This window comes from Lactuca sativa, chromosome 9 (genome assembly GCF_002870075.4).
Source record: "Lactuca sativa cultivar Salinas chromosome 9, Lsat_Salinas_v11, whole genome shotgun sequence".
In the NCBI taxonomy this organism is placed as follows: Eukaryota; Viridiplantae; Streptophyta; class Magnoliopsida; order Asterales; family Asteraceae; genus Lactuca; species Lactuca sativa.
In genome coordinates, this window is record NC_056631.2 from 114,869,170 (window position 1) to 114,892,595 (window position 23,426).

At 34.4% G+C, this 23,426-nt stretch overlaps 2 protein-coding genes and 1 long non-coding RNA gene across 3 annotated transcripts; 1 reads left to right on the forward strand and 2 right to left on the reverse strand.

Moving 5' to 3' along the window:
• Positions 1 to 1,202: 1,202 nt before the first annotated feature.
• Positions 1,203 to 3,802, reverse strand: LOC111913416 (glutathione transferase GST 23). Its single transcript, XM_023909125.3, has 2 exons — positions 3,471 to 3,802; positions 1,203 to 1,849 (listed from the first exon to the last, which is right to left on the reverse strand). Exons 1-2 carry the CDS (start codon positions 3,783 to 3,785, stop codon positions 1,490 to 1,492), a joined length of 675 nt encoding a protein of 224 aa, XP_023764893.1. The 5' UTR covers positions 3,786 to 3,802; the 3' UTR covers positions 1,203 to 1,489.
• Positions 3,803 to 5,197: 1,395 nt separating this feature from the next.
• LOC111913402 (uncharacterized) lies at positions 5,198 to 6,829 on the forward strand. The gene is made up of 6 exons (XR_002857525.3): positions 5,198 to 5,460; positions 5,772 to 5,908; positions 5,997 to 6,067; positions 6,161 to 6,270; positions 6,358 to 6,475; positions 6,611 to 6,829. It is a non-coding gene; the product is annotated as an uncharacterized LOC111913402 (long non-coding RNA).
• Positions 6,830 to 7,136: 307 nt separating this feature from the next.
• Positions 7,137 to 8,276, reverse strand: LOC111913400 (calcium-dependent mitochondrial ATP-magnesium/phosphate carrier protein 2). The gene is made up of 2 exons (XM_023909109.3): positions 7,652 to 8,276; positions 7,137 to 7,505 (listed from the first exon to the last, which is right to left on the reverse strand). Exons 1-2 carry the CDS (start codon positions 8,100 to 8,102, stop codon positions 7,429 to 7,431), a joined length of 528 nt encoding a protein of 175 aa, XP_023764877.1. The 5' UTR covers positions 8,103 to 8,276; the 3' UTR covers positions 7,137 to 7,428.
• Positions 8,277 to 23,426: the final 15,150 nt, after the last annotated feature.

Sequence of the window (23,426 nt, forward strand, 5' to 3'; positions counted from 1 at the left end):
TACTATTAATGCAATGAATGATGTTTTTGCTTATTTACTACTTTGCATTGTTACGATACTATACATAGCGTCCTCCGCCCCCGAACGTTTCCGCCGTTCCGGTTTTGGGGTGTGACAGTTTTCAACATTGTATGGTACAATCTTGTCAACCGTTTCTATTTGTTCGACCCATCCATCAAACACCTCCAAATACAAATGCACAATCTCCTTCGTTTCAAACATTACATTTCTAAGTTCATGAACATCTACTTCATCTACAATATTCATAACATACTCATGAACTGGGTGTTGAAATGACAATGATATATTAACTATTGAACGCATTAGCCTTACTTTTAACCAAATCAAACAATATTTGATGGTCAAAATTTGGCGGAAGTAGTAAACCTAAGCTGTTAGACTTTGGTCTAACGTATGTGTTAATTCCATTACTCATCTGCCGAAATCCCCCCATACATAAAATAACAAAACTCATATTTTCTTTGAAAATAAAATTAACACTAAAACCGATTGAATATTGCAAATAGATCAAAAAAATGAAAAAAAAAATCATTTATATCACAAAACCGTCGCTAATAATGTTGCAATCACCTATTCCGCGAAGATTTTAAGGTCTCCACAGAGCCCTTCGTCACCTCCTATGCCGAGGATTTAATGAATAACCAGACTAATCACGCCATGGAGGTACCTATGTGGACAAGGGTTTTAAAACAAAATAAGTTCACTATTTATAGTTCCGCAGAGCTCGGCAGAGATCCCTCCGCGGAATGTATGTCTATACCCGGAAAAGTCATTTTTCATGTCTAAAATTACCGTACAAAATATGATTTCACCGGTATCTTTCTAAGTTTATTGCAGCTTGATACCATATATGATAACCTTGTTTTTTTCTCTTTTCATAATTAGTACGAACACACGTAACCAATCAACTTTTTCACACCTTGTCATTTTGGGCATTTTAAATATATAGTTAGAATTTTTCTAACCGTAAAAAAATTATATATATATTAGTTTATTGTGTTTTGACTAATTCAAACATTTTTTAAACTTTATTTTTGTATTGGATAAACAAATAAAATTTTTAACAAAAAGATGAACTTATTAAACAAGCAATCCCAAACACCCCATAATTCATTTTGGTATTGGATAAACAAATAAAAATATTAACAAAAAGATGAACTTATTAAACAAGCAATCCCAAACACCCCCATAATTCAATCTTACATACATAAAGTTTGTTATCTATTTAAATGTTGTGCACTCACGTACCAATAACACTCCTGATTACATGCATCTTATTCTTATCATCCCTAAGTTTTGCTCTGAAACTTAATATTTATTAGACTAACAAAATGTATTTCATACCCGAAATAAGGGAAACATTTATTGACAGATATTCACCAACAATACGTCAAGGATCACCGATGGGCCAACATGTGTGAAGGAAAACCAAGTTCATTGGCACATGTTCTATCGAGAGTCAGAGACATCAACTGTTAGTAGCAATAAGCTGGTCGTGGAAATCTTTGTTATGAGCTAGTAATCTGTCGAGAGGGGGAATATTGTCCTTGATAACAAGTAAGTCAAGAACATATCTAAACCATGCATTCAACAAAGGTGTGTCTTCATCGTCCAAAAGTTTAACGTCTACAATTTTCTCGACCATTTGAGCCCAGATGCCAAGCCAAGCAACTGTGATGTCTATAAAGCCTAATTTTTCGCCACCAAAGAAGGGTTTGTGTGGGTTCAAACTACTCTCAAGAGTCTTCAGATTCTCTCGAGTCTCCTTTGCAGCCTTATCTTTTAAGTCGCTTGTACTCGAAAACGTCTGAAAAATTGTTGGCACGCACTGGAAGGAAAAAAACAACAAATTTTTTGTTCCATGAAATAAATCTTGAGGTGTTGCGTTTATAGTAACATGAAGCTATCATGTGAATGCCACTATGCAGAAAAGCACTTTTCGCGGATTTTAAGGCTAATTTGACTTACTTGGCGCGTTATTAATATTACGACATATCCAAGACATTCAGACTCTTCATTATGGTTTATGTTTTATGTATATTCTTAAAAAACAGCTAGGACATCTGGCTAAAATTTAGTCACTCGCATAAAAATAGTATTTTGTGTTCTTTAAGGCTGGACGGAGTGGGTGCGGGAAAGGGGTGAGGGAAGCTTCCCTCACTCCTGCACACCACTCTGTGGGTGAGGGAAAGGTGAGAGAAAAAAGTTGCGGGAAAGAGATGGGAGGAGGGGGGTGCCGCACTCTCTCCCTTCATGCTATTGATCATGTTTTTTTTTTCTTTTTATCTTTATTTAATATTTATAAAATTATATACCTACTAAAAATATAAAAAATATATCAAAACTCATGATTTTAATTTCCCTACAAAATGAGTATAATATATGTATGAAATATATTAACAAAAAAAAAAGTGAAAGAATGGCTTCCCACCCATTGTTTGGCTTTTAGGTGACGGAAAGAAAAATGAAGGAAAGAAGGGTATGACCCACAAAAAGTAATGGAAGCTTCCCTCCCACATCATCCGGTCTAATAAAAAAAAGCCAGGTACATGAGTTAATTAGTCACTCTTTAAAAAAAATTGTCCAACAAAATATAATATTTCCATTTTGGAAAGTTTGTCTTTAAAATTAACCATTTACAAGATGTTAAAAATGATTTATGATCCATATATAACCTTTTCAGTTACCTATTAAATATTCAAAAAAAATTGTCCCCAAAAAGAAACAATTAATGGATTGTAGTAAACTATTGAGTAATGCAAAACAAAATATGTAGTCATATTTCATTACAAACCAAAATATTTAACCACTAAATCACAGATGCATAGTTCGTAATAAAAAGCCATTTATAAAATAAATAAATAAATAGGTAATAAAATAAAACAATTGCTGTATAAATTATTTGATCCAAATTATTTAATTTTTATTTACAATATTTAAAATTACCCCTTTAAAAGGTATTTAATATATGGTAAAGTGTCCATAAAATTGTTGACAAACTCATTTTTTTTCACATACAAAGTTTGTATAAGATATTAAGATCATTTTACATGAAATAGAATTAAAATCAACTTAGCGAAATTATGAGACTTATTTAAAACCTTGTGATAAGATATAATCAAAATCAGCAGATATTGTTCTTATAAATTCATAAAAACAATTATTAATTTCTTTTTGTATATATTATAGAGTTTACATAAGATATAAAAATTACAATTCAAAAAAGTTATTCAATACCATCTTACCGAATGTACAAACTAAGAGCTGTAAGGGTATAACTAATAGGAGATGTAAGAAAATACTAATAAGTCAAATATTTAGCGAGTCCACAGACACAAACACTCAAAATAGATAAAACTCCTTATTTAACCAATTAAGAATATACCAATCACAAACTACTTCACAATCTATGTTCTTCATAAATGTTAGTTTTTAGATAGAAAATTTACCTTGTCATCTACAAATTTTGCCCAAAAACGAGATCTTGCCCTCTCAAAAGGATCTTCGGGAAGAAGTGGATGATTTTTCCATGTCTCATCTATGTATTCAAGGATCACAAGTGACTCCACGATTGGTTTACCATTGTGTACAAGAATTGGTATCTTTTTGTACACAGGGTTGTATTGCAAAAGCATTGGACTTTTGTTTGGGAGATCTTCTTCAACATACTCATATTCAATCTCTTTTATGCTTAGTGCACATTTCACACGTAGCGTGAAAGGGCTCCCCCAAAATCCCAATAGCTTCACTTTGTCTCCTGCCATTTTAATAGTTTGTTCTTCTATTTTGGCCTAGCATTCACTCTTATAGCGTTGTCACCAATGATCAATAATTCAATTTGATATTTGATTCCTTTTTTACCTTCAAGATGTGACATATATCTTATTTATGTGGTCAAGTTCGATGTGATATTTAATTCATTTTCCTTTAAGGACGTGATGACTTGTTTGATTTGAATTATAAGTAGCATAGCTTTCAGTCTTTGTCCAACTTAACCCAAATATTTTAATTTTGGGATAACCAATTACTAAAATATTGAATGACTATTTTTTATATTTACCACAAATAATCAGTAATTTTGCAAAATTTGCTTTTGCAAATATAATTTAATTTGTGAAATAGTATATGAATGGTCAACACTATTTAATCGAACTTTTGTTATTTCGTGACACTGTTTTGCCCTTCAACGAATTCTCCCGAAAATCTTTCAATCGCGGAACATGACCATAAGAAGTATGGGCTGAAATAAAACACGAACACAAATTATTTTGACCTATTTCATTCAAATCAATATAAGATGATTTTCAAGATTTGGAGTAGAATTTGTATATTTTATATTAAAAAATCCAATTGCCAGTGGGTTTTTATCTCCACTACTTAGTTTAGTGGTTATTTCACACTTTAAAATAAGTAACCTAAATTCATTTTTGTGTTTTCATTTATTGTTCATAAATTACTAATACATATTTTTGTGTTTTGTTTTTTTATCGTTGTCTAATATTTACTAGGTGTAAAACTCATATATTACATGAGTTCGTTTAAAAGAAAAATTAAATATGAAATTCTAAACACTTAAAAATTTGAATTAATAAGAGACAAAATTGCAAAAATGGTCCCTGTAGTATGTATTTTTTAGGGGTTTTAGTCCAAACCTCGATTTTTTTGGATTGGAGATCCTTTTGGACTAGTTTGTATGTAGTTTTGGTCCCTGTCCAAACTAAAAAGACTATTATACCCTTAATGAATTAATTTTACATTTTTCTTTCACTTTTTAAAATTATTATTATTATTAAATATAAAAATAGGCCCACCTCTCTCTCTCTCTCATGTAGGGGTGATCGCGGTTCGGTTTGAAACCGTGAAACCGGTCATCGGTTTGGTTTTACGGTTTGTATTTTTTTTACGGTTTGGCTTGCGGTTTTGAGCTTTTCAAACCGTAGTGAACGGTTTGGCTTATGGTTTTTAAGATTTCAAACCGTTTTAAAACCGGACCGGACCGTAAGATTTATATATACTATTTTTTTTTATATATAATTGTATTTTATTATATTATATGTTAATTGTTATTATAAATAATAAAATTTAAGCCCACAACATTTAATATTTTAATTGCAACAGCCCAATACTAGTTTAACTCCAATAAAAATGAGAAGTGCCTATTTCCTAATCCCAGAGTCCAGTCCAGACAGAATTAGGTTGTTTGATTGTTTCTCCCTTTCTCTTACCTTAATCGCAAAACACGCAGCCTCATTCCTCAGGTAGAAGACTCAAAGTCGTTTCCCCTTCGTTTTTCATCACTTCTTCTTCACTTATCTAAGATGTAAACTGATTGCGCATAATTGCATACCTCCGATTGCACCTCGACTCCTCCGCTACAGCAACTCCGACTACACCTCGAGACCTTGCTTGCAGCAACTTCGCCCCCGGCTCAGTTTGTAGGTCCGTTTCTCGTTATTCCTTTCTGAACAAACCCTTTGATTTCTTAATTTTAATCTCAGCTCTAACTTCTGATCAAAAGTGATTTTGATAATCTGATTAATACTCAAATAGATACAAGTTTGCGCCAAATCAACTGTCGACTAATATGAAAGATAAATCGGTTAGGGTTTAGACTGAGTTAGTTGTAAATCAGGCTAAGAAATTAACAATGTCCTATTGTAGAATCCACTTAGGTGACCCCGATATGTTCGCCGATTCCCAAAGAGATAAATTGAATGTTTCTCCATTTTTGCCTTTGATTTTCTCTGAAGTTTCTAGTTCAATCGATACTTTTGGTGGTGGAAACGATCTTGAAGCAGTTATATGAGGATTTAAGATGGACTGTGCTTAAGTGTTCATATCCAGGGCTCATCTTCAACAAAAAATGCATCAAAGGGCTTATATCCAGGTAAAAAAACTTTTTAGACCATAAAGGCATAATTTATCTATCTAGGTGAAAGTTTTATTAATATTGGATACTTTGTGATTGGTGATAGGTTGATCCTATGTCTTCTGCAAGTTCAGGCATGTTTGTGAACCTTAGTGTTGTTATCCTTCGATTGTGCAAGTAAGATACTCTTATCTCTTTTGGATTTCAAGTAAGATACTCAAGAAACAACAAGTTCTGGTCAACCAAGTCACTGGTCTTTTTCTTTGGCAGGATAATTTTATGAACTTGATTATCATGTTCATGGCAAGTCTAAAGTACATAAGGAACCCTTTCTTAAGAGCCAAAATGGTTGAAGTCTTTAATTTTTGGATGCCTCAGAGGTATTTATCAACTTATTTGTTAATTCTGTCATCTTATGTTATTTGCTTACAAAGGGTATTTACGTCTTTTTACTTGTGTGTGTGCAGTGGCTCATCTTCTGCTACCAGTATACTTTTTTAGGGGCACCAACTCTCTATTCAGTATCTTGTGAAGAATCTTTTGAAACTCTATGTTGATATCGAGTTTACAGGATCCCACACTTAGGTGATTGTTTTGTTTTCCGGATTTAACTGATAATCTATTGATGAAATTCGTTTTTATTGATTGATAGTTCTGATCAAATTCGATATTTATTCTAATGAAATTCGTTATTTATTTTGATTGATTCATTTTTATCAGATTCACAGATTCACGGTTTCATAGCTCCATCACATATTCACGGTTACACAGTTTCATAGAGATTTACAGTTTGAAATGTTTGATGTAATGGTTGCGTGTATTAGTCTAATCTTTAATGTAATGAAACAATATTTGATGTTTTCATTTACTGCTTTTTATTTACTCTTTTGGTAGTTTTTTAGCTGTTTTGACAGCTTTAATATTACAGTTTTTTTAACAGTTTTTGGCAGAATTGTAGTTGCTTTAATAGTTTTAATTATGCAGTTTTTTTACTAAATGAGTCTAATAATTGACTCAAGTAAAATGGGCCTAAAAAGCCCAAACCGTGAAACCAAACCGGAGCCAAACCGTTAGTAACAGTTTGGTTTGGTTCGGTTTTAAATTTTCAACGGTTTGGCTTCGGTTTTTGCTTGACAAAAACCGTTACTAACGGTTTGGCTTCGGTTTGACCTAAAAACCGAAAAAACCGGACCGTGAACACCCCTACTCTCATGTATAATCTCTCTCTCATGTATAATCATATTCTTCATAAAAAACTCACACAACTTCTTCAATACACACCACAACAATCATCTTCTTCAATCTCATATATCAATCTATCTTCTCCCCCACCTCTGCAAGATTCATGTCTAAATAACATTGAATCACTGACAACAATCTGCAAGATTTCAGCACTTATTAGCAATTCGATGGGCGACGAGAAAAGGGACATCCAGTCCTTGGTTTTCATTTGATCGAGATGGCTAATCACGAACGAGGTAGTGACAGGGAAGGCTTGGGGGAGAAAAACGATCCTTGCAAGAATAAATACACTTAATTTAAAAATGAAAGTAAATTGCAGAGAACATAAAACGTGGTTTCAAGCTTGCTAGTTCGTCATCGTCAAGTTCTATCCCTGCAGAAGAAAAGTTGTCATGGTGAATAAGAGGAAGACAACTCGAAGGGTGTTTGAATTTGTTCTTGTTGATTACAGAATTATAAACTTCATGGAAAATGGAAGTAATTGCAGAGAAGATAAAAGGGAGAAGTATGGTAGAATACCAGCCTTAACGAGAGCATCATAGAGCTCTTCCGATAAAATGCAACCATTATGTTCGACATCAATGGCTTGGAAAATACGATAAAGCTCAAGCTCCTTGTCATCCATGTACCTTCTGAACTCCTGATAATCAACTCTTTCATCCCTATTTGCATCGCAAACCCTAAGTAACTCTTTCACGTACTTGTAATCCGTCGGAATTTGCATCGCCGATAGCCCTACCTCGATCTGAACAGAATCCAAGTACCCTACCTTTGATGTATCAAAGAAATTAAACAAACCCCGAAATCGTGATTCTCTTTCGTCTTTTGTCTCTCTCAACACCAATAACACATGTTCGATTGTCACTGGTCCCTGCTCCTTCACAAGATTACAGCATCCCGCCGGTAAGTCCCTTGCGGAAAATAGACGCCAGTGGTGATCTCCGACATGCTTAATCGTAGATGATGCCATCAAGAAATAAACCCTCAATTGCTCGAAAACATATCCCAAAATTACTATAAGAGAAAAGATCTATATGTGGAATTAGGTTCCAAGAAATCAAAATGCATACAATAGAAATAACTTGACCCGATCGATTCAAAGAAAGGCTCAATCTTTCCAGGTCAAAATTGTGGAGCTTTTGTTAATGACACACGAGAGAGAGAGAGAGAGAGAGAGAGAGAGAGAGAGAGAGAGAGAGATTGGGGTGTGGGCCCCCATTAAGTTAAATAGAAAAACATATAAAAAATATATCAAGAGGGCAATTTAGTCATTTTAATTTTCGGAGGGATCATTTTCACATACAAACTAGTCCAAAAGGACCATCAATCCAAAAAAATTGAGGTTTGGACTAAAACCCCAAAAAAATGCATACTACAGGGACCATTTTTGCAATTTTGTCCTTATAAAATAATTGGAAAAATACTGAATTATTAAAATTAATGTGTTTTTTTTAATTTAAACAAATAATTTATATAAATAAACAAAGGAAACTAATGAGATTTTAATTTACAAATTTTAAAATTAAAAGGAAAGTCGGTTAATGAATTTGATATGCATTTATTATTACATCTATTATAATTATTACATTTAAATATTATGTGAAATTTGATAAAATGAAAAAAACCACAAAATGTCATGTGGAAAAAATTTAATTAAAAATAACCACAAAATGACATGTGGTCAAATCAATAAGAATGTGACATGCGGCAAAAAGATTTTCGTTTATTAAAGTAAATATGTTTTACAAGAATAGAAAGAATTTCATTAATAAATAAAAAATTAATATGGTCTAGTAAATAAAGAAATACATGTAGGCTCGTATAGTTTAGCATTACCTATTATATAAGTTCACAATTCAACCATGCACGATTTTCATTTTTTCTATTAGGAGAGTTTATGCAATAAAATTCACAATTCAACCATGCACGATTTCATTTTTTCTATTAGTAGAGTTTATGCAATAAAAGTCATTATATATACAATATTATTCTTATTCTGTTTTAGCATAAATTTTATTTTTTGTTTTTCATTTGCCATTATATTTTTAGAAAACATTTTATTTTCGGGCCCTTAGCCAATCACCAATAGGTCATGATGACGTGTCGATTTCGTATTTTTTCAGTATACATTTAGCCACAACATTTACATATGAGTTTGCATTTAGCTCCAACATTTATTTTGTTCCCCATTTGTGATTATTTGTTAGAAAATTTTTCATTTTAGTCATTGTCAAGTCATGAATATGTATTTTCAAACGTAATAACTTAAAATGAAAAAGGAAAAAACAAAGACAATAATCGAAAGTGCACTTCTCCTTGAGAGCAGGATGTGTTAGACAGTAAGCCAATGACTCTTATTTTTGTATTATTAGTGTTTGTTGTATTTAATGCACACATGTATTTTAAAAATGAAGAAAAAAGACCTACTGCAAGTCTCGAGTTCGAGACAACTAATAAACGATGTGAGATGTTAGTATTTGAGCCAATAAAAGTTATCATTTCTTTGATTTCTGAATAAATATTTCATTAGGAATATTTGGTTTCTCAACAAATATGTCATTACAAATAAACAATTGTTTACTAGATGAGTTACGACTAAATTAACAATTTTGATTTGCTTAAAGCTTAGCATGTCATATTGTTTATTAGATGTCACATACTCAAGACTTACACTAGGTCTTTTTCCTTCATCTTAAAATACATGTGTATTATACAACAAACGCCGATAATACAAAAAAAAAAAGAGTCATTAACTTACTAGCTAACATGCCCCACCCCTCAAGGAGAAGTCGTAATTTTGATTGTTTAGAAACATTTGGCTTCTCAACAAATATGTCATTAAAAATAACCAATTGTTTCTTAAATGCGTTATAAATGAAAGAACAAGTTTGATTGGCTCAAAGATTAGAATGACATTGTTTATTAGATATCACACACTCAAAACATACAACAGGTCTTTTCCTTCATTTTAAAATGCACGTGTACATTAAATACAACAAACACCGCAAATACAAAAAAACAAAGTCATTGACTTAGTAGCTAACACGCCCGCCCTTCAAAGAGAAGTCGCAGTTTCGACTTACCTTCGTATTTTTTGTAATTCCCGCAGATCCGGGCTAGTCAATTTAGAGACGATGAGCATCAAAAAAAAGTTTTTGATGGAAGATTATTTAGAAGTATTAATCTTAACCAGGGTGTAGTATATGTTACAAGGGTTCCGTACATATAAAGAACGCCAAAATCCGAGTTATAATGAAGAAGTTATGACTTGTCGAACTTTTACGGCAAAACCAGCACGACACCGGGAGACGTAAATAGTGAGTTTATGATAGAAGACTTTTAGCCTTAGTAACCTCAACAAAATTCGTAGAATACGTTAAACCGAGAACATACACAAAAAGAACACCCAAATCTGTGTTCGTATGAGGAAGTTATGAATTTTCTAAGATTTGGCATAGCAGTGCACGACCCGAAACTCGAATAGATCGAGCGGTTTTTGGCCTATGCGAACTAAATGAGAATTGAAGATCTCATTAATAGGAACTCAATGGTAAAAAGACAAACGAAAACAGAGTCTCTATGTAGAAGTTATGAATTTTACGCGGACATTTAACAATATAATCTCCTCGTATTGTTAAATTTAAGATCGGTCGAGAATTAGCCGACGGAGTCAAAATGTAAGTTGTAGATCTTATTTTTACCTACGCGTGGATACAAAGAACGTCAAAAATGGAGCTCGTATGCGAAAGTTACGGATTTTAGAAGTCGGAAGTGTGTTGTGCGAAAATGGGTGATGTGGCACAATCTTAGCCATTGCTTTCTCCTCAAGTCTTACCACTAGATGGTGAAATGTGGCACCAAGTTCAACAATTTTTTACCCTATAAATAGAACCTCTCCCACCCTCATTTTTTTTTCTCACAAATTTCCCATTCTTTCTTCTCTTTACTCTCTCTCTCTCTCTCTCTAGCCCCGAAACCCCCCAAAAAGCCTAGGGAACCTCCCTAGCACGAGACGGAAGCCCTGGAGTGAATGCATGGTCCCTTTCATCTTACACTTAGATATGAAGTATTTTATATAAACTACAAGTTATGTGTGCATATTATCTGTATACTTTCTATCTATGCTGGATGAACGATTTTATACGAGTTTTATATGATTTAAACTGTATATGTATTTAAATCTACGTAATATGTTGGGTAAAACATGGGTAGATGAAATATGAGTTGGATGATGAGTTGAGAGGTGATATAGACCATGAGGTAAGGGTGAGAGGTGGACGATGTGAGAAGCCTTGTTCCCAAATGTTGGCCCCGTCATCTAGCAGGGTATGGATGACAACCACAGACTATTCTAGACAGTCCAGTGGAACACTAGCAGACTCGCTACCTGTAGATGTTGTGAACGATGTATTCACTGGTGTACTCTAAAAAACCATTGACATGTATTGCGAGTGGACTCTCAAAAACGATACTGTCAATAAACGATATAACCCTAGCAGCGGTGCTCTAAGGACAATACTGGCAGCTGCGCCTCATATAGAATATCACAATTATGGCAGCTGCACCTGAGTGATAGAACTAGCTGATGTGCTTGACAAATGTGTCATTGACAACGATGAACTTCGTACCTATTCCTTAGGATAATCCTTAGGAATGAATGAACGAGAAATAGCTGATTCTTAGGGTACATCCTTAAGATTAAAGAAGATAATGGGGATGAGTAATTGGGTTAACTGTTTGATGATTATACATAATAATTACATTATTGTGGGTTGAAAACCCTATGTACTCACCAGGTTTCCCAACCTGACCCACTCGGTTTATTTATATCACAGTTGTTGATATGAAGTCACATTACACTGAGAGATTAAGGATATATAAATCACTAATGATAGTGAATGTAAGTTCTATTTATGCTTATGTTTCTGTATTGACGATGACATCCCAAATGTTTTAAAATGAATAAAAATACTTTTCTTTAGAAATTCTTTGATAACGTATTTATCATGTTTTACTGGGAACAAATTCCGCAACATTTTTATTAAAAGAGGTACTCTAATTTTTAAAAAGCATAAACAAAATCGGTCTTTTCTGGCTGAGATAATGGGGATGTCACAGTTGGTATCAAAACATTATTTTAAGCGAACTAGGAATATGGATTTATTTCTGGACTTAAACTTAGTATGCTAAGCGATGATCGTGAGGAGTGTGTCTAATATATTTTAGGAAGTACACCTGAATAGACACAAGCATTAGCTTAATTAGGGAAGTTTCCTAAAATGCTTTTATGTGCTAAATGATTTGTGATGCTTTATGCTATCGTTTGATCGGATCTATGGTCTGTTGCCGACTAATCTGTAAATTTTATGTGCTTAGGTTTCTAAACGTTTAATTACGATATTAGAACTGGCATGTAACTTCTTGGAGTAATACAGATGAATACGCGTCTAAATCTTCCTCTATCTATATTCTCGTCTCAATACACCGAACACCTGCTTTGGTGTATAGAATGTGATGATAAGGACTCATAGCAGACTGAGCAAATGGAGGAAATGATAAGGCTTACGATAGTGAATGATACTTATCGAAAGATATTTTAAGAGTGATATCTTGCCTTTAGAATGTGTCTAATAAATAATACGTCTAGTACGGGAGAAGTTCACTTTTGATTAGAAGAAAGAAAGATTTTTGGTAGAATCCATGAAGTTATCCCATCGTCTGACATTTCCATCACCACCCGTGTTGAAGCAGAATTGATGATCAAAGATACACATGGAAGAAGTCATAGTAGAGTCTAGGGAAAATTATATGATTGTTTGGACACATTTGTATGTGTTAAAATTGTTTTTGTGATAATGAGTTGGAAAACTATGAGACAATACTTGGGACAAGTATGAGTAGGTGTGAAAGGTAGTAGAGGCCTATACTACCGGAAGCACATGACTCACGCTTGGATCGGGGAAAGTCACAAGGTTACCAAGGAGCTAGTAATTAATTTCATTTTATTCAAGTATGTCGTTACCATCGTTTCGGTAATGACTAAGAAGATGATTGTTATTCCGACCCTGGTGGTCATATCAAATTGAGTCCGACTACGCTGAGTATGTTATGTGGTTCAGATGATCAAGTTCGATGTAGCATCCGACTTAAGACAGAAGATTGAAATAAAAAGTGATCAGTAGAGGTATCGCGAAAAGTTTCTTGTAGCTAGAAATGCTACCTTTTAAGATGAGATTAAAACATGAACGGAAGTATAATCTATTCTGGAAGACTCTAAGAGACCTGGGTCTAAGCGTTGCAATATACGATCATAGGTCATTAGAATATGACACATCGTTTGATTGTAGTAATAAAAAAACTTATCTTAAGTTCATATCCAATGAGGATTGAGATTGTGACTTGAAGGTCATAATTTGGAGTTTAACGTGAGATAGGGAGCAAGTGCAAGATCGAGCACCGCCTGCAGTCGAGAAGTCCAAGAATTAGATACTCATTCGAAGGAACATAGAAGTTACGATTATTACCTAGGATAAAGAGATAATGTACAGAGTCATTATACAGCTCTGTTTCATTGATGATTCTGGGACGTAATCATCCTAAGGGGGAGATAACTGTAACGCCCGCAGATCCGGGCTAGTCAATTTAGAGACGATGAGCATCAAAAATAAGTTTTTGATGGAAGATTATTTAGAAGAATTAATCTTAACCAGGTTGTAGTATATGTTACAAGGGTTCCGTACATATAAAGAACGCCGAAATCCGAGTTATAACGAAGAAGTTATGACCCGTCAAAGTTTTACGGCAAAACCGACACGACACCGGGAGACGTAAATAGTGAATTTATGATAGAAGACCTTTTAGCCTTATTAATCTACACAAAATTCGTAGAATACGTTAAACCGAGAACATACACAAAAAGAACACCCAAATCTGAGTTCGTATGAGGAAGTTATGAATTTTCTAAGATTTGGCATAGCAGTGCACGACCCGAAACTCGAATTTTAGATCGAGCGGTTTTTGGCCTATACGACCTAAATGAGAATTGAAGATCTCATTAATAGGAACTCAACGGTAAAAAGACAAATGAAAACAGAGTCTGTATGTAGAAGTTATGAATTTTATGCGGACATTTAACAGTATAATCTTCTCGTACTGTTAAATTTAAGATCGGTCGAGAATTAGCCGACGGAGTCAAAATGTAAGTTGTGGATCTTATTTTTACCTACGCGTGGATATAAAAAACGTCAGAAACGTAGCTCGTATGTGAAAGTTACGGATTTTAGAAGTCGGAAGTGTGTTGTGCGAAAATGGGTGATGTGGCACAATCTTAGCCATTGCTTTCTCCCCAAGTCTTAACACTAGATGGTGAAATGTGGCACCAAGTTCAAAAAATTTTTACCCTATAAATAGAACCTCTCCCACCCTCATTTTTTTTCACAAATTTCCCATTCTTTCTTCTCTTTACTCTCTCTCTCTCTCTAGAACCTCTCTCTAGCCCCGAAATTCCCCCCCCCCCCCCCCCCCCCCCCGAAAAGCCTTGGGAACCTCCCTAGCACGAGGTGGAAGCCTCGGAGTGCTCTAAGGCTCCGAGAAGAAGAGATTTTTGGCTCGGGAACGCTGCTCCAAGCAAAGTCCGATTTTCTATCAAAACTCGTTGTAAGTGAGCTACACCTACGCTATTTTTAATATAGTTTTTATTTAATTATAGTAACATTATTAGGAACTTATAATAAGTACTTAGGCTATTATTATGGGTTATATAAGTATTGTTTAATGCTTATATAATAGTAATAATAGCTAGACTATTAATTACCAGGAAAATAATAGACTAAACTCTAGTGGTAATAATACTAGGTTTCGTCGAAGGAAATTATTTTTAAGAAGCGAAGCGCTGTTTGAGTTCGGATTCACCACCTTTTCAAGTGAATGCATGGTCCCTTTCATCTTACACTTAGATATGAATTATTTTATATAAACTACAAGTTATGTGTGCATATTATCTGTATACTTTCTATCTATGCTGGATGAACGATTTTATACAAGTTTTATATGATTGAAACTGTATATGTATTTAAATCTACGTAATATGTTGGGTAAAACATGGGTAGATGAAATATGAGTTGGATGATGAGTTGAGAGGTGATATAGACCATGAGGTAAGGGTGAGAGGTGGACGATGTGAGAAGCCTTGTTCCCAAATGCTGGCCCCGTCATCTAGCAGGGTATGGATGACAACCATGGACTATTCTAGACAGTCCAGTGGAACACTAGCAGACTCGCTACCTGTAGATGTTGTGAACGATGTATTCACTGGGTACTCTAAAAACCCATTGACATGTATTGCGAGTGGACTCTCGAAAACGATACTGTCAATAAACGATATAACCCTAGCAGCGATGCTCAAAGGACAATACTGGCAGCTGCGCCTCATATAGAATATCACAATTATGGCAGCTGCGCCTAAGTTATAGAACTAGCAGATGTGCTTGACAGTTGTGTCATTGAAAATGATGAACTTCGTACCTATTTCTTAGGATAATCCTTAGGAATAAATGAATGAGAAATAGTTGCTTCTTAGGGTAGATCCTTAAGATTAAAGAAGATAATGGAGATGGGTAATTGGGTTAACTGTTTGATGATTATACATAATAATTACATTATTGTGGGTTGAAAAACCTATGTACTCACCAGGTTTCCCAACCTAACCTACTCAATTTATTTATATCACAGGTGTTGATATGAAGTTACATTACACTGATAGATTAAGGAGATATAAATCACTAGCGATAATGAATGTAAGTTCTGTTTATGCTTATGTTTTTGTATTGACGATGACATCCCAAATGTTTTAAAATGAATAAAAATACTTTTCTTCAGAAATGCTTTAATAACGTATTTATCATGTTTTACTGGGAACAAATTCCGCAACATTTTTGTTAAGAGAGGTACTCTGATTTTTATAAAGCATAAACAAAATCGGTCTTTTCTGGCCGAGGTAATGGGGATGTCACATTTTTCTTTTTTCTTTTTAAGATATCACATTTTAAAATATCTATTTGTGTCTGGAAAATGGATAAAGTGATTTTTTTTAAATAATGGCAAACGGGGAACAAAAAAATGTGAAGGCAAAATACAAACTCATACGTAAATGCTGAGGCTAAATGCAAACTGAAAAAAATACGAAACCAACACGTCATCATGACCTATAATTGTCACACCCCCGAACCAGACGGCGGAAACGTGCGGGGGCTTGTGCATGACTTCATCTTGTAATATCATCACAATGTATATAATTGAAACAAGACAACACCATCATCATACATATAAATAAACAACCAACATTGTTTACATCAAGTATAATATCATAAGTTACATGCCAAAAAAAATGTTCAATGCACGGTGATAACAAAAATACAATAAATTCCACATTCCCTGTAGACCTTTCTTCTTAACGATTTCCTGAGAATACAAGTTATTTTGAAAGTGTCGACATATATAATATTGGAGAGTTCATAAGCATGTTTGAGTGAAAGACTTTGTATTGTTCGTAAAACACTAGAAAATCTGATATTTTCAGAAAAATGGTTTGAATGTGATGTGACCAAATCAAGTATTAATGCACGTGTGTTTTTCGTTTTTGGAAATGTATATGAAATGCAACCCAGAAACTCCTGTGTTTTACGCCATGAGTAAAAGTAATGTGTAGATGTATTCATCCCAAAAAATCCAATATTTTCTATTTTTAAGAGTATTGTAATCGTAAATTCCCAAAACCGAGTGTCGATGAATGTATATTTTTAGTTTCGTCAAGATTTGTATAAGTAAACCAAAATCTTTGATGGAGTTAGTCTCTAAGTGAGCCGTTACAACCATGCTTGATAATGACTAATGCGCGTGTCTTGGCGTTTTTAGGTTCCGGTTTTATTAAGGTAAGGTTTGTCGCCCTAGACTGGCCTAGTCTAGCTATAGCGAACAACTAAAGTGTGGGGGTGTCACCCCCGTATAGATCTATACACAAACTCCTGATCTCCCTCCAGGAGACTCTGGTTATAACTACATGCTCTGATCATACACTCAAAGGTGTCAACCGACAAGTCTCACTAGATCCCCAACTTGCTTACGAGTACTGTATCACACCATGTATAAGGTTGTAAGATACACGTTTTGAAATCGTGTTTTGTAGGGAATAAAATTGTGAAATACTATATGAAACTGAGTGTTGAGTTCTAACAGATGGTTTTTACTAGAAATGAAGTAAAACTATGTTTAGAATCACTCATAAAATATTGGAAGTCTTATGAGATTCCAATTAATAGCCAAATAATGAAAATTTAGCAAAAATATAAAATTTGAAATAAGTAAAATTTTATTATTTGATGTTGTAGAGAATCTCGTTAGAAGTTTTTAGGCGAAAACCTCGTCGAAATCCGAGTTATAATGAAGAAGTTATGACCAACCGAAGATCCGCGATAAAACCGACACGGCGCCGAATGACGTAAAAAGTGAGTTTTTGATAAACTACTTTTTAGCCTTAGTAATCTAAATGAAAGTCGTAGTATTCGTTGAATCGAGAAGTTCGATAAAAAGAACGCCAAAATCTGATTTCGTATGAGGAAGTTATGATTTTTCTAAGTTTCGGATTAGCAGTAGACACCTAAAAAAAACTCGAATTTTAGATCGAGCGATATTTGGCAGATACATCCTAAACTAGAATCGAAGTTCTCGTCATTTGTAGTATAACGGTAAAAAGTCTGACGAAAACGGATGTCGGATGAAGAAGTTATGAATTCTTAACGGATTTTCCTGTCCCGGTCTGTTAAAAATAATAATATTAAAATTAAATTCAAAATTAGCCGACGAAGTCTAAACGAAAGTTGTAGAGCATAATTTTAGCTACGCGTGCATATAAAGAACATCAAAAACGGAGCTCGTATGTGAAAGTTATAAATTTTAGAAGATTTGGGCACAATTTTCGAGAATTTTCGCATGAATAGTGCCAGGCCACGTCACCTCGCACGAAGCAGCAGTGTATCCGAGACGTGGCCCAAGTCCGAGACCAACGCGTGTCCTCTTCTGATTTGCCGGAGAACGAGGTCCAGTAAGAACTAGACACGTCTCGCATCGGTGGCCAATCCGATGCGAGCCACGTCCCGCCTACCAGCCTCGCATCTGGTGCCACGTCCGAGCCTCCCAGCGGCCTCGTGGCCTTCGCTTCTCCTACCAAATGTCCGAAGCTCGCATGAGCCACTCTTCTCCCTCCTGACGGAATCTCGCAGCTGCGACATGGACTCTTCTCAGCCACAAGGACCGAACCCTCGCCCTATAAATAGAAGCCTGCGAGATCTCCCGGGTAATTTTAGAAAATTGCCATTTTTGGCCCCTTTTTCCATATTTTCTTCATTTTGACTTTCCCCGAAGCCCCGATATCAATTTTAGCACCCGAAACACGCCCCGAGACCCCCGAGAAGCCCGAAAATTTTATCTTTTCGGTTTTGAAGCCCTACCTTCGCAGAGCCCGGTTTTCAATTAAGCTCCCGGTTTTCAACATAGAAAGTCATATTTAAAGTCGAAGTGCTGTCCAAATTACTATTTTAACCCCCGATTATTTTAAGGTGAGTTCAATATATAGGAACAATTATATGTTATGTGTTATATGTGCTATGTGCTTTTCAGTGTTATTATTCTGAGTTATTTTTCCCGTGTTATTTTTATTCGCTATTTTTAATAGCAAAATTATACCTTTGACCATGTGATCAGTGAAAGGACTTAGATTCACGGTGGTACTGGTATGTAGCCTCTTTCCATGTAGAACATGTCTCGTAAGAGAATGACTTCTATTCTATGGCATTGGCAAAAGGTTAGATAGGAATGGTATGTAGCCTCTGACCATGTAGAGCATGACTCCGTAAGAGAATGACCTCTATTCTATGGTATTGGAAAATGGTTAGACAGGGTTATAAGCTTGAAATCTACCAAAATGTTAATCAGAAATTATATGTCTTCTGTGCCATTTGGGCCAAAGCTTTATTGATGCATATCAAGTATTGAAATCGTTATGTCTCATTGATCGTAAATCTTTGAATCAAATCTTGAGTTGATATTGAAAGCCTGACATATGATACACATATGCTATTGTTGTTCGTGTTCCCTTTTTACTTCTGTCATATGGGTATATATAAGGCATAAGATTATATTGTATCTATTTATTGAATTCACTAAGCGTTATCGTTTATCCCTCTCAGTATTTAACAATTGCAGGTGATAAGTATCCAATATAGTTTTATACTGCTGAAAGATTTAGAATAGTTAATACTATTTATTTGTATTTTAATTTTCATGTATGTATATGAATAGTAGATTCCTGGGTAGATATGAAATGTAATAAAACTTAGTCGGTTTGTATCCAATCATTTGTAATCACTTTATCAATATAAAATATTCTTTTATAAATATGCATGTAGCATGTTTTGAGGAAGTAACTTAAGAATAATGTTGGAATAGTATGAAAGTTTGGATCTTTCATAAATACGAAAGTTGGGGTCTTTCAAAGGTTTACGTATATGTTTTAAGTTTTCAAATCCAAAAGTGATTGTATGAAGTCCAACATATATGTAAGGGACATTTAAGGCCCACTAAACATATGAGTTTTAATCCAAGCCCAATTAGCATGTGTATGGAACACTAAGGCCCAATAAACATGTAAAAGGGTAATTCAGGCCCAATAGGTATGTAAATGAACCACCAAGGCCCAATAAACATGTGATCCATAGCTTAGGCCCAAATTAACATGTAAATGGACCATAAAGACCCAATCAACATGACATGTAAATGTAGTCCCAATATACACTTAAATGGATCCTAAGGTCCATTAGCCATGTAACGAGAGTATAATGCCCAATAAACATGTTATCGATGTATTTCGTCTATTGTTATTATTCCGTTGTTTGTTTTAGCTCGATGTTTACCATGACAACAAAAATATCTAATTTTTGTAATAGAGACATTTTTGGCCCATTAGACTGAAAATATACAATTTTATTCAGATTTTTGGAAAATTGACACTTTAAAACCCTTAAGGTTAAAAGTTTTCATTTTATGGGCTTATTTCTAATAAAATGACATTTGAGGTCCATTTTGGCTAAAACTTCTTTTTTCGGCCCAAAAATCATAAATATTAACATTTTTGGCCCAAATACATATAAATGGACATTTTTGACCCAAATGATTAAATATTGTTGTTTTCGTCCCATTTCTATAAGAAATTACATTTTTAGCCCATTTTTAATAGAATAGCATTTTCGGACCACATTTTGTAATAATAGCATTTTAGGCCCGAATTCAAATAAAATGCTATTTTTAGCTCGTAAACCGCAAGTTTACACTTTTTTTCTCAAATTGTGGTAAATGACTATTTAGTCTATAAAAATCGAGACTTTTACAAAATAAGCCCAAGAAACCGTAAAGCCCATACTAAGGCCCATTTTGCAAGAATTTACACTTTTAGCCCTTTTGAAATTACGATTATCATAAATACTCATGTTTATGAAAATATGACTTTTTTTAATCCTTATAACACCGTAAATGACATAAAAGTCTCAACTTTTTGTTTACTTGCCAAAAATGACCCCTCTTTAAGATTTTGTTTAGTTTCTTGTGGGTCTTCACATGTTTAACCCATTTATCTTCATAGTGAGTTGTAAGAAATGTTGTAGTTCACAAATATCACAACTTTTGGTTAGAATTTTTGAGATCTATAGTGTTTCTTCACCTAATCACAACTTAAATCAAGAAAAACACACATAACATGCACAAATACATAGATCTAGCACATATCAACTTGTATCCTCCCCCAAAACATTGTAAAAACCGAAAAACAAGGGGTATGAACTCACCTTGAGGTTTGGATTCAGTTTTTGATGAAGAAGTGAGAAGATTTCAGCCCTAGCAAGCTCTTTGAGATGGTTTTTGATCTCTATGAAGTTTAAGAGTATGAATCATGAAATAATATGGGTTAAGAAAAGATTTTTGATGAAATCTTGAAGTTAAACCATAGATTTAAGAAAGGACTTACCAAGAGTGATGAACTTTGATGAAAAACTCTTGAAACACACCCTAAAGTCTCGAAAATTTGGAGAAGGAAGAAGGATTTCTTGAGAGAGTTTGAAGGTGTTTGAAAGGAAAAATGGAGGTGGTGTGTGTGTGGAGGGGGGGGGGGGTTCAGCTGAGGGGTAGAAGAAGATGGAAGAAGGATAGATTGAGGTGATGTTTGGATGGATACTCACCATGCAAACATAAGGTGTCACTTGTAATATAATCCTCCTTTTCCCTTTTTTTTGTTTATATGCATAATGGGCCGAGAATTTGGGCTAGAGAGATGAGAATGGAATGGTTTAGGCCCAATCTTGGTTTTGATCGATTTTTATGAGGCCTAATAATATTTTTCGGCCCATTAGGCTCTTATTAAAGTTCTCGGCCCAATGAAGCCCAATTAAAAGGGTTTACGGCCCGTTAGGACAAATGGAATCTTTATGGCCCAACTTGGCCCATTAGGAATAAAATGAACCATTATAGGCCCACATGGCCCAAAATGTTAAGTTTTATGAGTGTGGGTCCATTTAGAGCCCAATTAGGGTTTCTAGGCCCAAAGTAGTTAAGTGGAAGGTTTATTGGTCCTTTAGGCCCAATAAAGAATTCTTGTTCACAATGAACTTGAACCGGGAAGTTTTACAATAGACGATGTTTACATGATAATAGAGCTTCCTAGCTAAAATGCTAGTTGTTGCAATAAGTGACCGGCCAAGGGCCTGAAAATGAAACATTTTCTAAAAATAATTTCAAATGAGGAATAAAAAATAAAATTGAGGTTAAAATAGAACAATGTTGTATATATAATGGTTTTTGTGGTATTAACCTTTATTGGGATGGTAGAAGTAGAAAGCATTAAACCTATTGTATCCATATCAATTTCTCTTTTCATTTTTCTTCTATTTTTTCCAACTTACAACACATAGAAATAACATATTTCTCAACTCATTCGGCCCATTTGTCACATCATTATTTATAACTAAATTAAAATAGAAAATACAAAATTAATCCAACATCACATTTTTATAATTTCTTAATCTTTAAAACCAGAAAAAATATTAAAAAATATTAAACATAACATTTTCCTTACATATCTTTTCATTCTGAAAGAAATATGGAGCAAAAGAAAGAGTACACTACACATAGTTTACCATTTCAAAAGGAGGCTATAGAGGGGGAGCAACAGTTGGCAGAGGGCGGAGGTCAGAGATATAGTTCGACGAATGTGAGGCGGCAACCGAAGAAAAGGAAAGAGAAAGCATACAAATGTGGCAAACAGTACGACGACGACCGGGTGAAGGATGAGCAGTTGGACGAGGACGTTATGAAAGCCGAGAAAAAATTTGTTGAGTTTATGTTTACTTAAACTCAAAGGTTGAGTTAAAAGAGTAGTAAGTTTCAATAGGTTTTTGCTTTTATAGAGTTTTATAGTTTACTTTGTCTCTTAATAAAATGAAATTTATATTGATTTTTGAGTGATTTTTTACATTGTTCCCTGCTTAATTAGTGAATTTTAAGAACTAGGGCTCAATGAGAATTAAGGAAATAATAAATCATTAAATAAATTAAAAAAATGGTATAATGGTAATTAGTATATCTAATTATGGTAAAAAAAATAATTAATTTAATCTCTCCTTAATTAGTTAAACCCTACAAAACCAACAATCCTAACCCTAAAACCCCCATTCCGTCGACTGAACCACCCATAAAATCTACCCACGACCAATTCATGAACCCACCAAAGAGGGCATAAAAGCCTAATGAAGACCTGATGCTTCTTTCACCGTCGCTTGTGCCTCCAACAGTGCACAACTGCTGCTTCTTCCATCACATGTTCAAATATACCGATAGTTATCTCACTTTCTCAATTGGGTTTACATCTTCGTGTTTTCAGTCATCATCATGTATCATTAGTTGCCATCGACGGCCAATTAACCATAGTTGCAAATATGTTTTTCTTGTGTTTTGATTTTTGTTTGATGCCAATCGATTCCAATTTTCAACCACGCCTTCATCATTGACTACCAACCTTTTCTCTCCAACACCACATATTATTCTTAGTACTGCCAGACGAACCAACGAGGGTATCCCTGACTAATTGCCACCGCCGACCTTGGTTTGCCTCCTTAAAGAACTTTTGTCGATTCTAATCATATTTATGTTGAGGGTTGTTTTATTTTCTATCCATTAATTTCTATAGAGGATTGTA

Coding starts and splice junctions, on each gene's coding strand:
- LOC111913416 (XM_023909125.3), bottom strand. CDS start 3,785: ATGGCAGGAGACAAAGTGAAGCTATTGGGATTTTGGGGGAGCCCTTTC. Junction 1,850..3,470: donor CAAAATTTGTAGATGACAAG/GTAAATTTTCTA, acceptor TTTTCCTTCCAG/TGCGTGCCAACAATTTTTCA.
- LOC111913400 (XM_023909109.3), bottom strand. CDS start 8,102: ATGGCATCATCTACGATTAAGCATGTCGGAGATCACCACTGGCGTCTA. Junction 7,506..7,651: donor TGATGCTCTCGTTAAGGCTG/GTATTCTACCAT, acceptor TTTCTTCTGCAG/GGATAGAACTTGACGATGAC.